At 35.0% G+C, this 19,105-nt stretch overlaps 1 protein-coding gene across 1 annotated transcript in view; it reads left to right on the forward strand.

The window, feature by feature from the left end:
- EYS (eyes shut homolog) overlaps window positions 1–19,105 on the forward strand; it is a 900,402-nt gene that overhangs the window by 317,123 nt on the left and 564,174 nt on the right. The window contains exons 13-14 of the mRNA XM_061989098.1: window positions 6,903–7,016; window positions 8,836–8,958. Coding sequence (XP_061845082.1) covers window positions 6,903–7,016; window positions 8,836–8,958 — 237 coding nt within the window. The remainder of the gene's footprint in view (window positions 1–6,902; window positions 7,017–8,835; window positions 8,959–19,105) is intronic.

Genomic DNA, 19,105 nt, shown 5'->3' on the forward strand with positions numbered 1-19,105 from the left:
TGCTTTCCTCTAACAAGACACTTCCTTTATTTTGCCAATATGCATTTGAAGTAGAAAATGCTGTGCCATCCCTATGGCTTTCTATCCAAGCAGTTCCATGGGCTGAATTGTTGTTCCTTTGTTCTCAGAGGAGGCTTTTAATAAAATAATGATCTTTTTTTGGAACTAAAAATGTGATCTCAGCAAGGAGAGATCACACATCATTGATGGAAGTGTACACATTTTGGTTTCTAAATACAGTGTTGGGACAACCATAGTCATCATATGAAGTAAGAGAGTAGAGGCCAAAGGTTTGAAATACTCAGATAGAGGAATGGTAAATATTTGTTATTGAAGCATTTTGAGGAGAAAAAGGAAATATGTATTCTGCATCTGCTTGTGAACCAATAAACGGCTAGCACTCCCAGTGTAATGGTATATATGATATTTTAATACAGGAGGTTGTGTTTTATTAAGAAAGTTATACAATATGGTCATTGCTAATGTATTATTGATGTTTGATAACACTACAAAGCTTCCTTTAAAATACAGCAATAAACTTACAACTACAAACTGAAACATAGACGGTTCCCTCTGAACATCAGGAAATACTTTTTTTGCTATGGGAGTGACTGAGCACTGGCACAAATTGCCCAAGGAGACTGTGAAGTCTCCATCCTTGGAGACATTCAATAGCTATTTAGACATGATCCTGGCCAACTGGATCTATGTGACTCTGAGGAGAGGGTTTGGACCAGATGACTTCCAGAGGTTCTTTTATATGTGAAATCATAGACTTGATGTACTCATAAAAGACCTTCCCGACAGTTGTAGAGCAAAACACTGACATGAATTCATTCATATCAGAAAGCTGCATGCTTCATTCTCGTGGCTTTAACAAGTGGGAAGAAAAGGAAGTTGATCTCAACTGTTTCAAATTTGATTCTTAATGTTCTTTGCATTTTCCACAGAATAAATTTATCTTTCCATTTTTCTTCTGTTAGTAGTGTTATATCCATCATCAAGTTACCTTACATTTCAAAGTCTATTTGGCAATGTTCATAAAACATAAAATAGGAATATTTTACACACATGATCATAAATGAAGTCTCATTTAACTAGACATATAGTTTCACAGTTTTGGTATTATAAACTAATGAAATAAAAACGTATTTCCTCTAACACAGTGTTTCATGTACTATCTTGCTAGCAAGAATTTTATGTTCTCTGTTAACATTAATGTCCATTTCTTCTCATATTTTCATGTACATGGAACTGACAACACCTGTATGGTACATCAGTTAAAATCATATCAAGTTGATATTATTTCAAGCATGCAGATATATTTATATTGTAGTTGACTTATTTCTTCTATTTTCTTGTCTAACTTTATTCTATTATGTCAAAAGTAGGTAATTAAGAATGAGTACACGGTTTATAATGTGGCTGAAAACACCTCTCATTGCTCATTCTTGATTTTAAAATAATGCAAATGAAGTTTACTTCATTTATGTCCTTATGTTCTTCCAGAAAATTAAAATACTTAATTGATGTTTGTAAAAAAGTATAATTTGTCGACATTCTGATCTGCAAGAAATAAACATAATCAAAGTATATGATGTTATATTGAAAATGAATAATCTACTTCAGCAGAAACAAATTAAGATAAGTACAGATTACATTCAAATTGCTTTCTGTCTGCAGGACAAATTATTTTTAAAATGCTACAAGGAAGAGACAAAGAAATAAAAATCTATCAACATGACAGATTCAAATCTTTCAGAGTGGATAATTCACATGCAAAACAATTCTATTAAGGAAAGATTCAACTTAGACCTTTAATTTCTTCCCTCACTATCTTTAAGTTGGTAATATACCAAAGACAACTTTGAATAGTTGTAACAGTGTCAAATGAACTTAATAGTGAAAATCTTTAACAAGGAGTATCTGTTATCTGCAGCTCTGCATTTACCACTATGATATTTCCCTTTGCTTACTAGTGCTCCTATAAAAAATATCCTCAACATGTCAGGACAAGACATTAGATTTTTACAACCCTCCTGAGGAAGGATATCCCCACCATGACTTGTCACAGAGTGTTGTTGCAACATCCCAAACAGACATCTTGAGGGCTGGGAGCCCTTTTTTTTTTTTTTTTTTCAGGCTACCTCCAATAATAGGACTGTTGTAGGATCCAAATGTGTGAGTTTTTTCTGATTCTGAAAGGGCAGTAGTAGTTCTTAAAACATTTTCATGTTATTAGCAAAAACTATAAGAATGTCAATCTTGCTTCAAAGTGCTGTTTTCTAAAAAAGGGAATACTATGAAAGATGAGAGTAGCAATAGAAACATTTTATCTCCTTTTTTAAGAATGAAGTCTTTCTCTCTGTGCCTCTTAATTTTCTGTCTTTTTAGGGAAAAAAAATTGAAAAGTTGTTTGAGGCAGGTTACAGACAACTGGGTTTTCAATCTGAATCAGATACCATCTAGTTAGCTATTTTCAATAGGATGGAACTGTTAGGAGAAAAAATAATCTAACTAGTTAAAACTTTACAAATTGGCCTGTAACAACTCCGTTAGGGTAAGTCAGCAGTTATGCCTATTTTTGTTTCCCTAAAGGTCAAAATGCTAAAAAGCATAGGCAAAATTAATTTATCCTGCAGTTTTTTAACACATTCATGTGCAAAACAGCTTTTTGTTTATCTTTTCTTCTGCTCCACAGTTTACATTATAATATATCAGCTCATTCCAGTGGTTTTAGCATTTTGCATATTTTTTCCAAATTTCTTCAGTGTTGAATATCATCAAAACAAATTCAAATATATAGATCTTAGTTCACACTGTAAGCCTTTCTTCATTATACTTCAGATTAAATCTTGGACTTGGGTTGTTATTTAGTAGAATACCAATTTACCTTGTCTTCATTTGGGAAATGTAAGTTAGGAGCAAGTGAGTTGCTAGCTCTGCCCTTTTTCCTTACAGTGAAAATTAATCAATTTTTTTGTTTTTGTTCTGTAGCTCTGACAAACTGAATTTCTGCCTTCAGATTCCTAGGCTAAATAGTAAAGTAGATAAATGTCTTCCACCGTTTCCAGCTTTAGCCATGCAATCATATATTTTAAATTGTCAAAAAGTGGAATATGATACAAGTTAAAGCTTGAATGGCTCAAAGTTTATGAGATAATATCCATGCAATAACTTGCTTTTACTACATCCAAGAACACAGATCTTGTTCACTTGTGATTTGCTAGAAACTATTGAAATTTAGGACAAATCATCATTTTACTAAAAAACAGGTCTGGTCTGTTGTAAGCTGCCGAACGGTGGTGATGCTGCCACAGTCCCATGTTCCCAGGTCAAAATATTTGCAAGGATAGAAAGGTTTTTCCAAAAGGCACATGCACACACATCTACAGTGTATATATATATATATATAGTCATGGTCACCCATACAGACCAACACAGACAGGAAATACAGCAGTTCCATGAACACAACACCAACAGCTTCACCCTATTTATTTCTCTGACCAGCCAGGATTAAACTTAGTTATATACACATACACGTAAGTACACGCATACATACATTTATATCATCTATATATCATCAAAATACCATGATCTAGACACAATAAACTCATTATATCCATAAGATAGTGAATTCTTAAGATATTACCCTATGTTATATATTTTTGTTTACTTTAAGAGCTCAGTATGACAAAGATTAACTGAGATAAAGGAAGGTTTCATTAAATGGGTCATCTAGGAGTGTGTAGGACCATATGCTGCAGCCAGCTGCTGTTTGTGGAGATGACATTTACTAAGGTCCACCTCTTTTCTTCTTTTTCTCATAATATTCTGTAAAGAAATCCATACCTGCCTGACAATGGGAAGTAGTGAATGAATCCATTGATTTGCTTTCTTTGCCTGCACAGCTTTTACTTTCCCTACTAAACTATCTTTATCTCAACTCACAAGTTTTCATTACTCCTCCATGTTGCGAGGGAGGAGTAAGTGTATGTGCAGGGATTAGTTGCCAGCTGGGGTTAAATCATGACAACTAGGTCTCCTAATTTATTCAATTCACTTCTTTAGCAATGTAGCATTCTTCTATTTTTTTCCTTTTTTAATGCTTGTCTAATCGAAGCATATAGGGACTTTTTTTATAAAAGTATGGGATTTCCACTTTGTGTCCTCAAAATTAAATAATTTTTCAAACTCTCCCTTCTTTTCCTGTATATTCCTCCCTTTCAATGAAAATCTGAATATATTTTCTATTTTACTCCTAACCACAGATTCCCATTTTGGTGGTATTATTATTCCTTAAGTATAGCTATCGTTATGATTAGGATAAGGTCAATCTGGTCATAACTTCAAGCAATATAAATATAAGATAGGAACAGTCTTTACCTTCCTTTAGAGAATTCTTTTAACCGTGTCCTTTAATTCAACTTTATTTTTCTGTGCTTTTCTCAGTTCTTAGGAATTTACTATCACTCTGAAAATTAGAATGTGTAACAACTTATCTTGCCATAAATTTTGCCAATACCTATCCAGCATTGTCTGTTTATACTGGGATGATATTCCAGAGTTGATAATCATCAGACTGCATGTCTAAGTAAAATATTCTCTAGTTTTTCTGACTAGTATTTGTATTATTATTTATTATTTAAAGAATAACTTCAGTTATTCTAACTGGAAATTCTTCTTCATCCTTGGTATTTTTTCCAGTCTAGGGAGTGGAGATGGTGTTTTTTTCAGTCATTATTTAAAGAAATCTAACAAGATATCTCAGCTGCCTAATCTTTGGAGGTAAAATGTGCTCTGTATCTTCTGAGCTATATGGAAGTGGTGGTACCAAATACCTTTATAGGGAAGAAAATTATCAGTCTGTTTGACAGGATTGCTTTGCACACTAGAATCATAGAATTGTTTTATTTGTAAAAGACCTTTAAGATCATTGAGTCCAACCACTCACCTCACATCACCAAGACCATCACTAAACCATATCCCTCAGCACCTCAGCTACATGGCTTTTAAACATATACAGGGACGGGAACTCCGCCTCCCTCTGCAGCCTGTGCCAGTGCCTAGCAACTCTTGCAGTAAAAAAGTCATTCCCAATCCAAATCAAACCTCCCATGATGAATTATTCCAGGGACCAGAATTGCATCTAAGTATTTCAGATCTTAATTTACTTTTGATATTGAATATGAATTTAAAGGCTACATTAAATATATCACGTAAAATAGAATAAACAGTAAAGATATGTACAAGTAAAGTTACTGAGGAAACTTGATTAGCAGTGAAAAATAAAGCACCAAGTGTTATATAATAATTTTGTTTAATATATAAAATAGAACTTGATTGCTATATAATAATTTTATAATACTTCTGCTTTTTGGAAAATGAAGTCTGTTATTGTATATCCAAGTGATGGGAAAATGAAGCTCACTGGAAGTTAGGACAAGTGGGAAGATCCTCGGCTCTTGAGGCTAGTTCCACAATGGCACAGAGAAACAAAAAACTAACCCAAAAGGGACCGTTTGGAGTTCCCTGGTTGGCCTTAAAATATTTCAACATAAATAGAACTGGTTATTTTTCTTGTGTTATGTTTGCAAGTCAAAACAATGTTTCACTCCTATGGATAGTTATGTAGAATTATGGGGAAAATATGATACAAAATAATCAAGAATAATCCAAATAGTGATGATTGTGTGGTGCATTCTGAAAAAAAATCAGATAAGACTGAAAAAGAGGTTCTTTGAAAGCATATTTGACTTCCCTTGTATTCTGTGTAGGTTGTGCTCTGTATCTTATGTGAGAATCCAACTATATATTAGAATTCATAAACAAATTCTGCAAAAAAAGTGGGAAAAGAACTCACATGATCCTTTCCTAATTTATAAAATTGTTTTAATGTATAGATTAATTTTTATTTAGTAGCTTTTAAAATATTTTAAAAGATAATTTTAATAATGATAATTTTCTGTTTTGCATAAATAAACGGCAGTTTGACAATATGACATGCTTTCACTACATATCTTTTGAAATTTGTGTCCTGGGAATCTAATATAGATAAGAATGCTTTTTCCATCTGAATAATTACACAAGGTATATGGAAAGAAACTGAACAGAAGAAAAGAAAAGCATTCAACAGGAACACTCATTTTATGTATGGATTTTTGTGAATGAAGATAATCATAATGGAACTAAATGTGCTAATGGTTGTGTATAGATTAGTGGTGATAATTAAGATAGAACAAAGCTACAGATGTGTGGTGGGTTGACCTTGGCTCACTGTCAGACCCCCCACCCAGCCACTCTCTCACTCTGCCTTCTCATCAGCATGGGAAAAGAATACGAAAAATTTTATAGGATGAGATAAATACAGGAAAATCACCTATCAGTTATTGTCATGGATAAAAAGGACTCAAATTGGGGAAAATTTGTTTAATTTATTACCAGTTAATGTAGGTTTGAATAGCGAGAAACAAAGACAAGTTAAAACACATTTCCCATTCCCATTTTTTTCCCTAGGATCAACCTCACTCTTTCATTCCTTACTCCTCTACCCTAATATAAGGATAGAGGACTCTAATACAAGTAAACTAATTGAAAATCTGTATATTGTTTGTATAATTCGATGCATGTCTTCCTATTTTCTGGAAGTACTTCTTACTTCGTTTATTGCATTATTCAAGCAACAAAGACATGTATTTGTAATAATGAATAAGAAATAAGTGAAATTTAAGTGGTTTAAAATTAAATACAGAAGTTCTGACTTCCAACTCTCTTTTTCAGAAGATTATGGAGTGTAATACCCCTTGGTTTTAACTACAGAACAACATTTGGAATAAAAAAATTCATATTAATAGCATACATAAAGATGAAGAAAATCAAAGTTTGTCTTGCTTCCTTTGCAGGTTTTTCTGGCCAGTACTGTGAAATAGAAATGAATGAGTGTGATTCTGCTCCCTGCTTGAATGGTGCTGTCTGTCAGAATGATGTCAACAGCTATGATTGTTTTTGCCCTGAAGGTATGTTTTTCAAAATTATTTATTTTTATTATCTTTGACAATTTTCAAAATTGCCTGCACTCTGCAAAAATATCTTCTTGACAGTCTTCACAACCATTGTTAACATTCCCTTTATGGGAAAGTCATTCATTCTTTTCTGAAGTCTCATTTACATTTTTGTCCACCAAGGCACCCAATAAAACAAGCATGATTTATAAGAATGGAGACAAATATATTTGCAAGTGCTACTTTTTTCAGATTGAACCTCATGATTGTCTGAAGGAGTGGATAAACACAAATGAACAGTATGTGAAATCCACAGAAAATGTAATCGATGAACTTATAGAGAAAATAGTTTATCCTCATGTACTAACTTGCAACTTTATGACTTAGCACAGCAAACAAATTACAATGGCCATAATAATGACTGTAATACATCTTCAGTACAAGAATCTATTAAAATTTTCACAAACTAAACCAATGTGTTATTCAGCACTTATAGTCTGTCTCTTTAAAAATGCATGTTGCTCAGTGATATTAGAAATGTAGGAACAAACGAGTGGTTTCAAGAATAAAAATAGTTCAAGGGAAAAACAAAATACTTTAAAACATGAAATTACAGTTTCTTTGTGAAATATTTTCAGAAATGATTTTCTTCTGAATATTCATATGTTTATATAAATCAGATTTCTAAAAAAAAAAAATAAAGATTATGATTTATAACCTGGTATTATTTTGCTGCATTTTAAAAATTCTTGTACTCGTTTGATTTTCATCTTCAGATAGTACTATTTTGTAAATAGGGACTGATGATGAATTCATTTCACAGAGATTCAGGTATTTGTATTACAGCATTACAGTGGTAATGATAAGTTTCAGAAAAATAAAAGTAATTCTCATAAGTACAGCCTTGGTCATTAGTTGAAAATAGAAGCCAAAACAGATATTGGAAGGTAGTTAAAAATTAAGTTTGGAAAAGATCATTCTGCTGTTTTATCTGCCTGGCCAGCTTATAGAAAAATAAATCTTAGAATATAAATTGATAATTTTGTGACTTAATCATTACCCATGAGACATGGGTCTGATTAAACTCTAGATGCAAATGAGGACTGTTACTTGTATACATTATGAATGAACAAAGGCTAATTCTAAAGTTTTATGGCTTAAGGATCAGTGGAAATTGGTTCCATGGTCAGTTTGAGAAATTATGGGAATATGCCTTGCACTGAGGGTGCTGATAGCATAGCATTAGTCATGGTCTTCCTGCAGCCATGACCTGTGACAGCACTAATGATAGTCATTTTGTAGCATGACCATGAATTAGAATACATTTACAGAACTGTAAAATGTCAGATATTGGAGTACAGATTCTCCAGTAATTTCAAGTACAAAAAATCACTGTTGAACTTCTGAGTTTGGTAAAAGTCACAATGACACAAATAAATAAGAAAAAATAGAGAAGTAACTATTTAAGAGTTGGTTTAAAACATATAATCAGATGTCCAAATCCCAGAACCACTTATCTTCACCTGTTATGTTCTCAAAATAGCAGATAATACATAGATTTTTTAGTCTCTACTAAATAAAACTACATTCTAAACTTGTTTTCAATTAGTAACTCATTTTATAGTGTATTTGATGATCAGATCTATTTTCCTGTTAATGACAGCAGGAAATCTTTTACATAGTTCTTTCAATAAGACTTTGAGAAAAAATTATTAAAAGAGTACATCAAAAATCATCTATTTTTTGAGAAGAAAAAGGCTCAAAGATATGCTTTAGAAAAAAATTCACAGATGATACTGAATAATACATAGCTATTTGTTTCTTTCCAACCAAGGATTTGAAGGTCTGAACTGTGAAATCAACTTTGATGAGTGCACGTATGGCTTTTGTAAAAGCAATTCAACTTGTTTAGACCTGGTTGCAGACTATAGCTGTGTTTGTCCTCCAGGATTCACTGGTAAGATCTATTTTAACTCTGGAAAATACAATAAATAGTTAATTTTTTTTCCTTTCCTTTCTTGAAATGAAAAGAAACTCTTTCTAATTGCATTTTTTCAGTGTTTTAACATTAAACAAACTAAATTCAGCTGTGTTCTGTGCTACTGGTAATCTACTTTAATTTCTTCACTAATACGATAAAAATTGAAACCAGTGTGTATACTGTTTTATTAATTGATTGAAAACAAAATGATATTTTTCTGAGAAAAAAACCCACCTAGTATATGAAAAGCAGGTAAATAGCGATAGCTATAGTTGGTGTTGCTTGTCTTCAGAAGATCATATCACAGCCATACTTGATTGAGATAGAAATGAGAATAAAATTTTATAAGGAAAACATTTTATTTTCTTCAAGAAAGATGCCATCAGATCCTTATGATAAATAGCTTGTAAATTACATAAACTTATCTTACTAGATTTAAGAAAATAGCTCCTGCATCAGGGCTAGTCTTCATGTCCCCACTTTCTGCCAGAAGCAGCTAACGGGATCATTGAGAAATCAATAAAACTGTCTTAAAATATGTCATCTTAACAACTAATATACTGTGATGTCAGGGACTGGAACACACTGACTTTCAGCTGCTGATTTCAGAGAAGTAAATGGAGCAGCATTAGTCATAAGAGGTAACAGAAAGATAAGCAGTGACAGTGTCAGGTATCATACACAGTGAATGTTGTAACAAAAGACAAACATATGTACAAAAAGCTCAAAATCTGTGGTAGTCAATGAAGAGGAAAAAAAAAAGAAACATTTTATGGAGAAATAAAAGGCTAAAGAAGCAAATAGAGTAGTGAAGGATGAGGAAGCAAAATTAAGTTAGGAGTACATGGAGTATTTCAGGTTAATAGTGACACTAGTGACATCTAGTTTAGAAGCATTTTGTATCTAATTTTGTCAATGGTTAAAAATAGACAGAAGGGATATAAGAAAAGTAAGATGATACATAGTGATTTAGGATCTACGAAAATTATAATAATTGAAGATCCCACAGAAGTCTATGATTTTGCATGATTCAAGCCAACATATTCTAATACTATTTGGCATTACAAACAGAAATGTGCTGTATTTCCTATAAGATCACAAATATTTTTTCTTTGATAATTGGCTTTGCTGTTGTAAGTTTGCATACCATAAGCTTGTTTCATGTCAATCATGAAAATAATGCAGGTGCTTAGAAAGTATTTGTTCATACAAATAGAAGCAATTTAATGCAATAATTTTAAAAGAATGAGATTTAAAAAGTTTAATCTTTCTATACTAAGTTGCAATCAGTTTGAACTAAGTGATGCAGGAAAAGACATTCCTTTGAAAACACACCTACATGGCTTTGGGATATGATGGAATCCATATTACAGAACCAGAACTATAGACTAATGTGTGGGTGTCACCAAGGCAGCCTTGAATAGAATACATTCTCCTTGGGAGGAACCTATTATCCTAGATTCATACTGATGCAAACAGTTTGCCAGTAACGTGTCTGTTCATTCCAAGATGAAAAGGATTCAATATCTGTGAAAAGTAAAACAGTTACCAGTGAGTTATGGGTAGTTTTTAAAGAATACTTCAAGATCTATGTTGAAGTCACAGAAGTTCACATGACTGCATAATAGACTTTTATGAAAAGTCTTCAATTTCTCCTTCATTTCCCATGTGAAAGATTTTTTTGTCATGAATGTACAATTGATCTCATTTCATATTGGCTTGTTTTTGTGAGACAGGACAGCTCTCAAAAGAAAATAGATCAGCTAGTCTACAGATTGGAATTGAAAGTGAAGATAAAGATATTCCTGATTACACTGAATATTTTCATCTGTGCTCATGCTATTTGTGTAATAAATGCAGTTAGACATTTTGGATGTCATTAGGTCTCCTCTCTCCAGGCCTATTAACAACTCTTTCAGCCTCCCTAGTCAGTCTTTGATGCAAAACAGTGAAGTGAGCTTCCACTTTCTAAGAGAAGCAAACAGTGGTAAAGAATATCATGTCTTTCTGAATTCTAGGACTCAGTTTAAAAGTGAGGGGGAAAGACAAGAAAACAGGTATCATGGTAGAAGTCTGTTGCAGATATCTTGGTAGAAGTCCATTACAGACTACCCAAATGAGATGAAGAGTCAGACAAAATATTCTATAAGCAACTGGGTGAAGTATCACAATCTCTAACCCTTGTTCTTATGAGGGACTTCAACTTACTAGATACAAATATACAGCAGGCAAGGAACAGTTTAGGAGGTTCTTGGAGTGTGTAGAATATAAATTCCTGACACAGCTGGTGAGGGAACGAAGTAGGGAATGTGCCTTGCTGGACTTGTTCACAGGTAGTAAGTTATTCCTCTATCAGAGAGGTGAGATGGGGAAGAGAAGAGATTACAAGGGGACAGTTGTCTCACTGGATTCAGGGTGATATCTTCTCTGACACACCTCTCTTCGTTCTTCAATGACTTTAGCATTTGCATGGTCGTTTCTTTCTCATCCTGCTTCCCCGCCTTTCATCTATTCTCAGCCACTTTGTTCTACTACTTTCTTTTTCCACTGGAGATTTTCACTTCTTAAATAGTTATCACAGGGTCACTTGATTACCTCAGCCTTGACTAGGGATGAGGGAGCTTCTTACAAGGGCCATCAAACACAATGATACGTTCAAAACCTTTTTAAGGGCAAAAGGAAACATAATGTGTATAGAGATTTTTTTTTGCTGTTTATCCAGTTAATATTTAAGTAATGTAGAAATCCATATTAAATAATGAATGTAGAAAAGTGCCACGAACAGCACAGTCGGAATCGTTTTACTGGGAAATTTATTAATACCTATCAATTTTCTTTGGTATTATGTTCAAGTTTCCAGTGTCCCTGGGGTCCGGTTGCTGACAGTTTTACTCTTCTCGAGGAGTGGGGGAGTTCAGCCCTTAATCATTAACATCTTGAGCCCTTTCCCAAGAGTAAGATAATGTTCCTTGGGGACATTTCTTTCTCCTTAGTCAGGGGTCCAGCTCCTGTTGTTTTTATACTTTTTCTCATGCAGTCTGTATACATCTGCACTGCCAGCTGCAGCCTGGAAGTTGTCCCTGGCATGGTTAGCCACAGGCAGGGTTTGTCTGGTTTGTCAGACAGGGACTAGGGGGCAGGGTGTCACTCCCTCCCCAGCGGGGCCACTCCCAGAGCTGAATCTGGAGCAGAGGAGATAGGAGTCACTGTCCCCAGCACAGGGATTAAACCAGTGGTGCGCAGCAATGCTGCACTCTGGGGGCAGTGCATAGCTGGAGCATTCCTCTGTTGAGGGCAGAAATTGTACAACAGTTAACTTTGACTACATGTTGGCACAAGTTAGATAGTTCATCAACAAATCAACCCTGTTGATCGCATCTTGTACTTTTCTGATGAGACTTGATCAAGGAAGCCAAATATGGAAAAAATCCAGTAAATATACATGGTTGATTTTGAATTTTCTTTTTTTTTTTCTGATACTTTGCTTTTCTAGAATATTAAAATGCATTTCTAAAAATATTTTATTTTTAACACCTGAGTAGGTCAGATCTAAAACCTGTTTTAAGCCTAGATGTTTGCATGTCTTTCTGCTTACTGTCTCTGAGGAAAGCCAGGAGGATGGGAACATCTAAAACACCTGAAACAGCTCTGAGATGAGCAGGGAATCTTCTTGCAGTTTTTGCTCCTAAGTTCAGTTTTTATCGTTAAAAGGGTAAGCACCTGAAGGCTGTCAGCTTTGCAATTTGCTTCATGAAGTTTCCTTTACTCTGAGCAAGATACACAGATAGAGAGAAGCAGCACCTAAGACAAGAAAAGACTGTTAAATCAAAGCTTGCTCTCAAATGCCCTCTTGTGGGAGTCAGCACACACAGGATCACTGTAATTACCCCATAGCAAAGTGCTACTGACATGCACAGATAGCAGCACTGTCATCTCCTTCCCTCACAGTATTTTGTTCATTTTACCATTTAGAGGAGTTTCAAGAACATCGGGCAGTTGAGACAGATAAAGACAGTCTAAGTCTGTTAAGCTGGCAAGCCTCAAAAATTAGAAAAAAAAGTTTGCTCAGCACATCCAGACTAGGGAATTCTGGTCCTTATCAGAACTTAAAATATGGAATTTTAATATTGAAAAGTAGGAAAACTTTTGTACTTTATGTAGTAAGAAACTTTTAATCAAAGCATCCATCAGGTGGGTTGTTATGGAACTTACAGGTTCATGTCCAGATAGGTCTTGAAGACCTCCAAGGAAGGAGACTCCACAATTCCTCTGGGCAGCCTGTGCCACTGCTCACAGTAAAATAGTTTTTTCTTATATTTAAATGAAACTTTTTGTGTTCCAGCTTCATCCCGTTACCCCTTGTCCTGTTGCTAGCTACAATATGTTTACCATTATCAGGATGCACTATGAGTCAACAGTCAAAATCTACCATCAAGTATATAAATAAGTCTTTAGTCCTTACACAGCAGATGGAATAATTTTTACAAGCTTTTTAACATGCTTTCTGACAATCGCAGAATCACAGAATCTTAAGGGTTGGAAGGGACCTCGAAAGTTCATCTAGTCCAAACCCCCTACCAGAGCAGGGCCACCTAGAGTAGGTCACATAAGAACTCGTAATCAAATCTATATAGTTTCTTTTGTCATTTCCTCTCATACTATGAGCTTTATGAATCCTGTAGTGGGTAGTGGGGCTAAATAAGTGGTCCTTGAAACACTGAACATTTGAAAACCAAAAATAGAAACAGATGGGCAGTGTATTCTAGCTCAATTTACTCCATCATGAGGCAAAAGGTGATACCTTTTTTAGTGCTTTTAGAAATCTTTTCCAATGTGTTCTTCTTCTGCTCTTTTCCAAGCTTTATTTTCAGTAAGCCTGCAAAATCTGTTTTATTTTAGGTAGTTTTGTTTGACTCAGATGGTTTTAGTTAATATCAGGGTCCCTGAACAGTTTAAAATCATTGAGTCTCTCCATCCTCCATTCTACACTAATCATATCTGGTTATGTCCTCAACAATTCAAAGGAAAAAATTGGCCTGAGAAATCTATTGCTGTTTACTCATCTTTAGAGATGGTGACAGATACTCAGATGTCACCCAAATCACATACATCCTGTTATTGTTCCACATCAACGAGTCTTATAGAAGCTGCCCAAAAGCCATGTTTTCTTTTCTCTAATATTCCTTAATGCTAAGGTTTTCCAAACCAATGCAAAGCCTGGTAGCTGAAAACTGAAGAGACTGGGATGGTTTCCCTGCCTTTCAGCCAGCAGAGCTCTGACTCATAGTGAGACCATGGTAGCATGAGAGCAACAGGCTGACTGCCTTTCCTGCTGCTGAACTGCAACTGTTCCAATGGGCTGCTGGTTTTTGGAAACAGAAAGTGGACTGCTTAAGACAGGCTTACCACAGTTGGGCATGCAAACTTAATATGCTGGAAAATAAACACTATTTATGCGTACATGGAAATGTATTTAATACGTATTTCAGTGGTTGTTAGAGAAGGTTTGCTGTCACTTGTGAATGTCCCTGCTTCCACTGGAAGGAATTCAGGTTAGAACACTGAGTGGAAAAAAAAGATCAGTAGAGTGCAGAGAAGTCTTTTTAAGTTTCATCATGCTGCAAATTACATTACATAAAAATGTTGATAAACTAATACATAAAAACTATTGAACTGCACGAAAGAAAAACAAATCAATTATAGTTCAGTAGTAATGTTTTTCCAGTCAACTAAGAAACAAGCAAAGACTCCTACTTTTTGTGAAACATCAAATGGCACATTTCTCCAATAGTTTTCCACTTACAAATACTAAGAATTGTTAGTTTAAATTAGAAAATGAGTAATAATAATAGAAAAAACTGACAAAAGATAAATTAGTTCTCCAATTGGGAGTTTAATTACTTTATATAGGATTAACTTTATCTTTGCTCAATTGAAGGTGTTATGTGTAATTTTTTTCTGTTTATCTCCTTTATTGATATAATGAGAGTTTTTTCAATAGCGGTGGTAATTGTCATGCGTAATAGAATGTATGTGTAGAACAGACATTAATATCTTGATGATATGACTGTGCATTCCATTAATTTAAGAAAAACTGTAACATAATCATTCAATATGAATAGGATTGCTTTTCAACAAAACGAATGTGTCAGTTGCTAGGAAGTCCTTATCAAATAAAAAATGAAAAGCAATCTTGTCTGGAAAGCTGATACAAAGATTAAAATGCAGACAGAAGACTCTGGAAAACATGGCTGAAATTCTTAGTCTCCCTGAATTACTGTGGGAAATCAATCAAATTTGTTTGTAACTCAATACTTCTTTTCATAAACTGTTTCTCTTTTCTTCTTTTCTTTGTATATGTTTTACATTCATGTTCTAAACAGTTAAGGTCATGGACAACATCACACTGAACAGAACTATGACAGCACAGTGCATAAAATGTTTACTTTTTACATCTGAGTTCACCTGTAAAAGTAATGTGGATATTGAGGCAGAATTTCTACCTGTATCAAGATTTTTATTATAACCGCCTTAATTTACCTGCTAGGATGAAATTTTCTGTTATGACATGAGTAATCAGTGAATGAACTCTGACATAAAATAATCTACCTCCAGTCAACTTCCTCAGTGCACGTTTTCCATCCCTTTCAGACAGTCTGTTAATGAATTTGAGAAATGGGAGTGGCATCTTTTATAAGAATGGTTATCTCTAGGTTTGTTTGTTTAGTTATTTTTATATATAGTGAATGGTTCTTCCTCTGAAAAAAATCCATCAAATTGACGATGGAAAAAGACTGTTGTTCAAAACCAACTAGCATTGCACCAGAGGTTTTAGTACTAAATTATATTTCCCAGTATACAGTAGGCAGTGTTTTTAAGAATTGAAACAATTTAGCTTTGGGGTATCTCCTTTTTTTTGACAGAGCCATATTATAAAAGACAAAACACTCAGTATTGGTATGATTACACTATGTAGTGGCCATATATGGTGCTATCTTTGATAATCTGTTGGGTTTTTTCCTTCATCCTATGGCCTTCCTTTCCCTTCCCTTCCCTTCCCTTCCCTTCCCTTCCCTTCCCTTCCCTTCCCTTCCCTTCCCTTCCCTTCCCTTCCCTTCCCTTCCCTTCCCTTCCCTTCCCTTCCCTTCCCTTCCCTTCCCTTCCCTTTCCTTTCCTTTTCTTTTCTCTTTCCAAAATTAAGGAAGACTAAAATGAATAAGACAAGATCCACCTGGTCACTGGACAAGTCCTGAGGCCTCTGGTGTTAGACATCAAATCTTTGGCCTGATATTAGCAATGACAATGCTGTGTGTACTGGGTTACAGGGCTGCAGTGATGATAACAGGTACATTACTGCACAGCTTGACTCACTTCACTTAAACAGCAGGTTGACTGGAGACTACTGCTGAGGAGTCTGGAGACAGGGGGGAAAAGGTGCAGAGTGATGTTTCTAAAGCTGTTTCTGTGGCTTTTATCAGAAGATATTTTTCCTTTGCACTTTTGCAGTCAGTCAGGAAACAGAGATTGCATATATTATTTACTCTGGCAGCAGCAGAGAAGCACCTGACAGCTAGTTTTCCTAGCAATCATGAGAACCTCCAAGGACAGAACTTGTACTTTTCACATGATGACAATGCTACAGAGCCTGGCTGGCTCGGGGTACTCTATTGCTGTCACAGAAATACATCTGGCTCACAGAATTGTCTTGTTATTTTCCCAGAAAAGACCCATAGAAGACTAGGGGATAAGTGAATTTATTTAGGAAGTCTTCTAATAACCCATAGATTGCTGTTGTATGCTCTACATTAGGTCTGTATACCTACAGACAGTTACTGTTGCCCATTAACCACCTTGTACTGATTCTAATTACTTAATTTTGATTAAAACATACAATTAATCTAAAAGCATTAAATCATCATTTGAATGCATGAGAAGAAGCCAGAATTTCACTAGCTTTTTTTTCTGGTGGTAATCACTATCAGATTTAGAAGTTTATGTTAAATATTTTATTTAAATTCTTGTCTTCAACTTCAAGCTAGTGCATCTCATTACCTTTTCTACACAAAATGAAAAAGTCTCTTGCTACCCAAGTATTTTCTCTTTGTAAAGATGCTTATACATTGTAATCAAGTCACTTGTTTTTGTTTGTTCTAAATGAAACAGATGGAACTCTTTAAGCTTTTGCCAACAGCATGTTTTCTTCAGTTGTTGAATAAATTGTGTAACTTTTCCTGCATCCTTTCCACTTATTTTTAAATATTGAACATTGTAGTCAATGTTTTATGCAGAAGTATTTCACACATCAATATTCCTTCTTGCTTTTTTAATTACATCTGAGATTTTTTTTTTTTCTCTTACATCATTGCAATAGAGCTCATATACTGAGGTCTTCAGCAGTCCTTTTCAGACACTTTTGTTGTTTCTCACATACAATTCGAACATACAATATAAGTTTGGTAGCTACAACCTACATACCTTCCTTTTTGCTTGCATCTGGCAGATGCAAGTGACCAGAAGCAACCTGCAGTACACTCCAAAATTTAGTTTAACTAAACAAAAGTTATCACAAGATTTCAATTACTGCATATGTTTACTTTCCCAGGGAACAGAGACGCAGGAAAGGAAGTGAGAGTGAAAATACAGAGTTTGTTTAAAAGTGTTGTAAAAACAACGTAAGAGTTTTTCACATTCACGTATGCAAAAAGAGGCTCAAGGAAGTATGACATTACTCTTTTATCTCATTATGATTTCCTCACGAAAAGATTTGAGGGGTGAATGTAAGTTGAATGTGTCAAAAGCTGTACTACTCTTTGTAAAAGTAGGACTTTTCATCTGTCCTTCTCTGTCTTTAACCATGTACATTTGTGGTGTGCATGAAGAATTTCCACATGCTAGTATTGATAGCTTTATCCTCTTCTCTTGCATACTGCTTACCTGGACTTACCTCTGTCTTACCTGACTAATACAGAAATGTATTTTGATGGAGAGTAGAGATACAGATTTGGATAGAAGCACTAGATTCCAAAGCAGAAGCTCTATTATCACACACCAAGTTACTTGAGACTTTTACTGTACCATGAGGCAAAGCAAATTTCCAGACAACCCAATTTAATACATAAACATAAAAGCCTTTCTACCTTTTTCAGTGTTATGAACATTGTGCGTGTACCCTGTAAATTATATAATCATACCCTCAGAACAAAACACTAAAGATGATCTCTTTCATCCTCATCCCATCAGAAATCATGTAGTATGCTATGGAGATTCTCACTTAGATTTCTCTTTCCTTAAAGAGGTCCAAAACCGTTCCTTATCTTTCCTCAGGCAATCTTTCTAGTGTTTTATTATACTAATCCTTAGAAGGAATTCCTTATCATCTAATCTTTCACTGTAGTTAAAATGAATTATTTCTTATTCTATCTGCTATGAACACAGAGAAAGTAATGACATTTGCAAAAGCCTTGTCTTATTTTATGATTGTCATCACATTTCTACTCAAATCTTCCTTGTTTAGTCTTTACGGCCTGTCATGGTTTGACATGATAGCCTTTTCTGGTAAGGGGGAAGGGGCTGTAAAGATGGCTCCTGTAAGAAGTTGTTCACAGCTCTCCCCAGCTCTGAGCCAGACCCACTTCTGGGGTTGAGCCGATTAGACGCCTCCACAATCACTTTTTAAAGGAGAAGCTGGAAGAGGAGGTTTCTTCCTCCATTTTCCTCCATCTTCCTTCTTCTGCCCCTTCTTTTTTTTCTGACTGATGGTGGTGCAAGGAGTAGGAACAGTGAGAGAAACAACCATGCGGACCCCAAGGTCAGTGATGAAAGAGAGGAGGAGGTGTGCTGGAGCAGAGACTCCCCTGCATTCTATGGAGAAAACTGGTGAAGCTGAGATTTATTTTCATTTCTTTAAAGACCCCACATCAGCAGTAGAGATCCATTTTGATAATGACTCCATATCAGGGGCAGAGATTCATTTTGCTAAAGCTGGCCCCAGACCAGGGGCAGCGATTCACTTCATTAAAGGCCCCAAGCCAGGGACAGTGACTATGGCTGGAGGAGGCCATGTCCTGTGAGGGGGACCCAACCACTTCACTGCAGACCCCAAGCCAGGGGCAGTGATTTTCTT

This window comes from Colius striatus, chromosome 2, assembly GCF_028858725.1.
Source record: "Colius striatus isolate bColStr4 chromosome 2, bColStr4.1.hap1, whole genome shotgun sequence".
Classification (NCBI taxonomy): domain Eukaryota; kingdom Metazoa; phylum Chordata; class Aves; order Coliiformes; family Coliidae; genus Colius; species Colius striatus.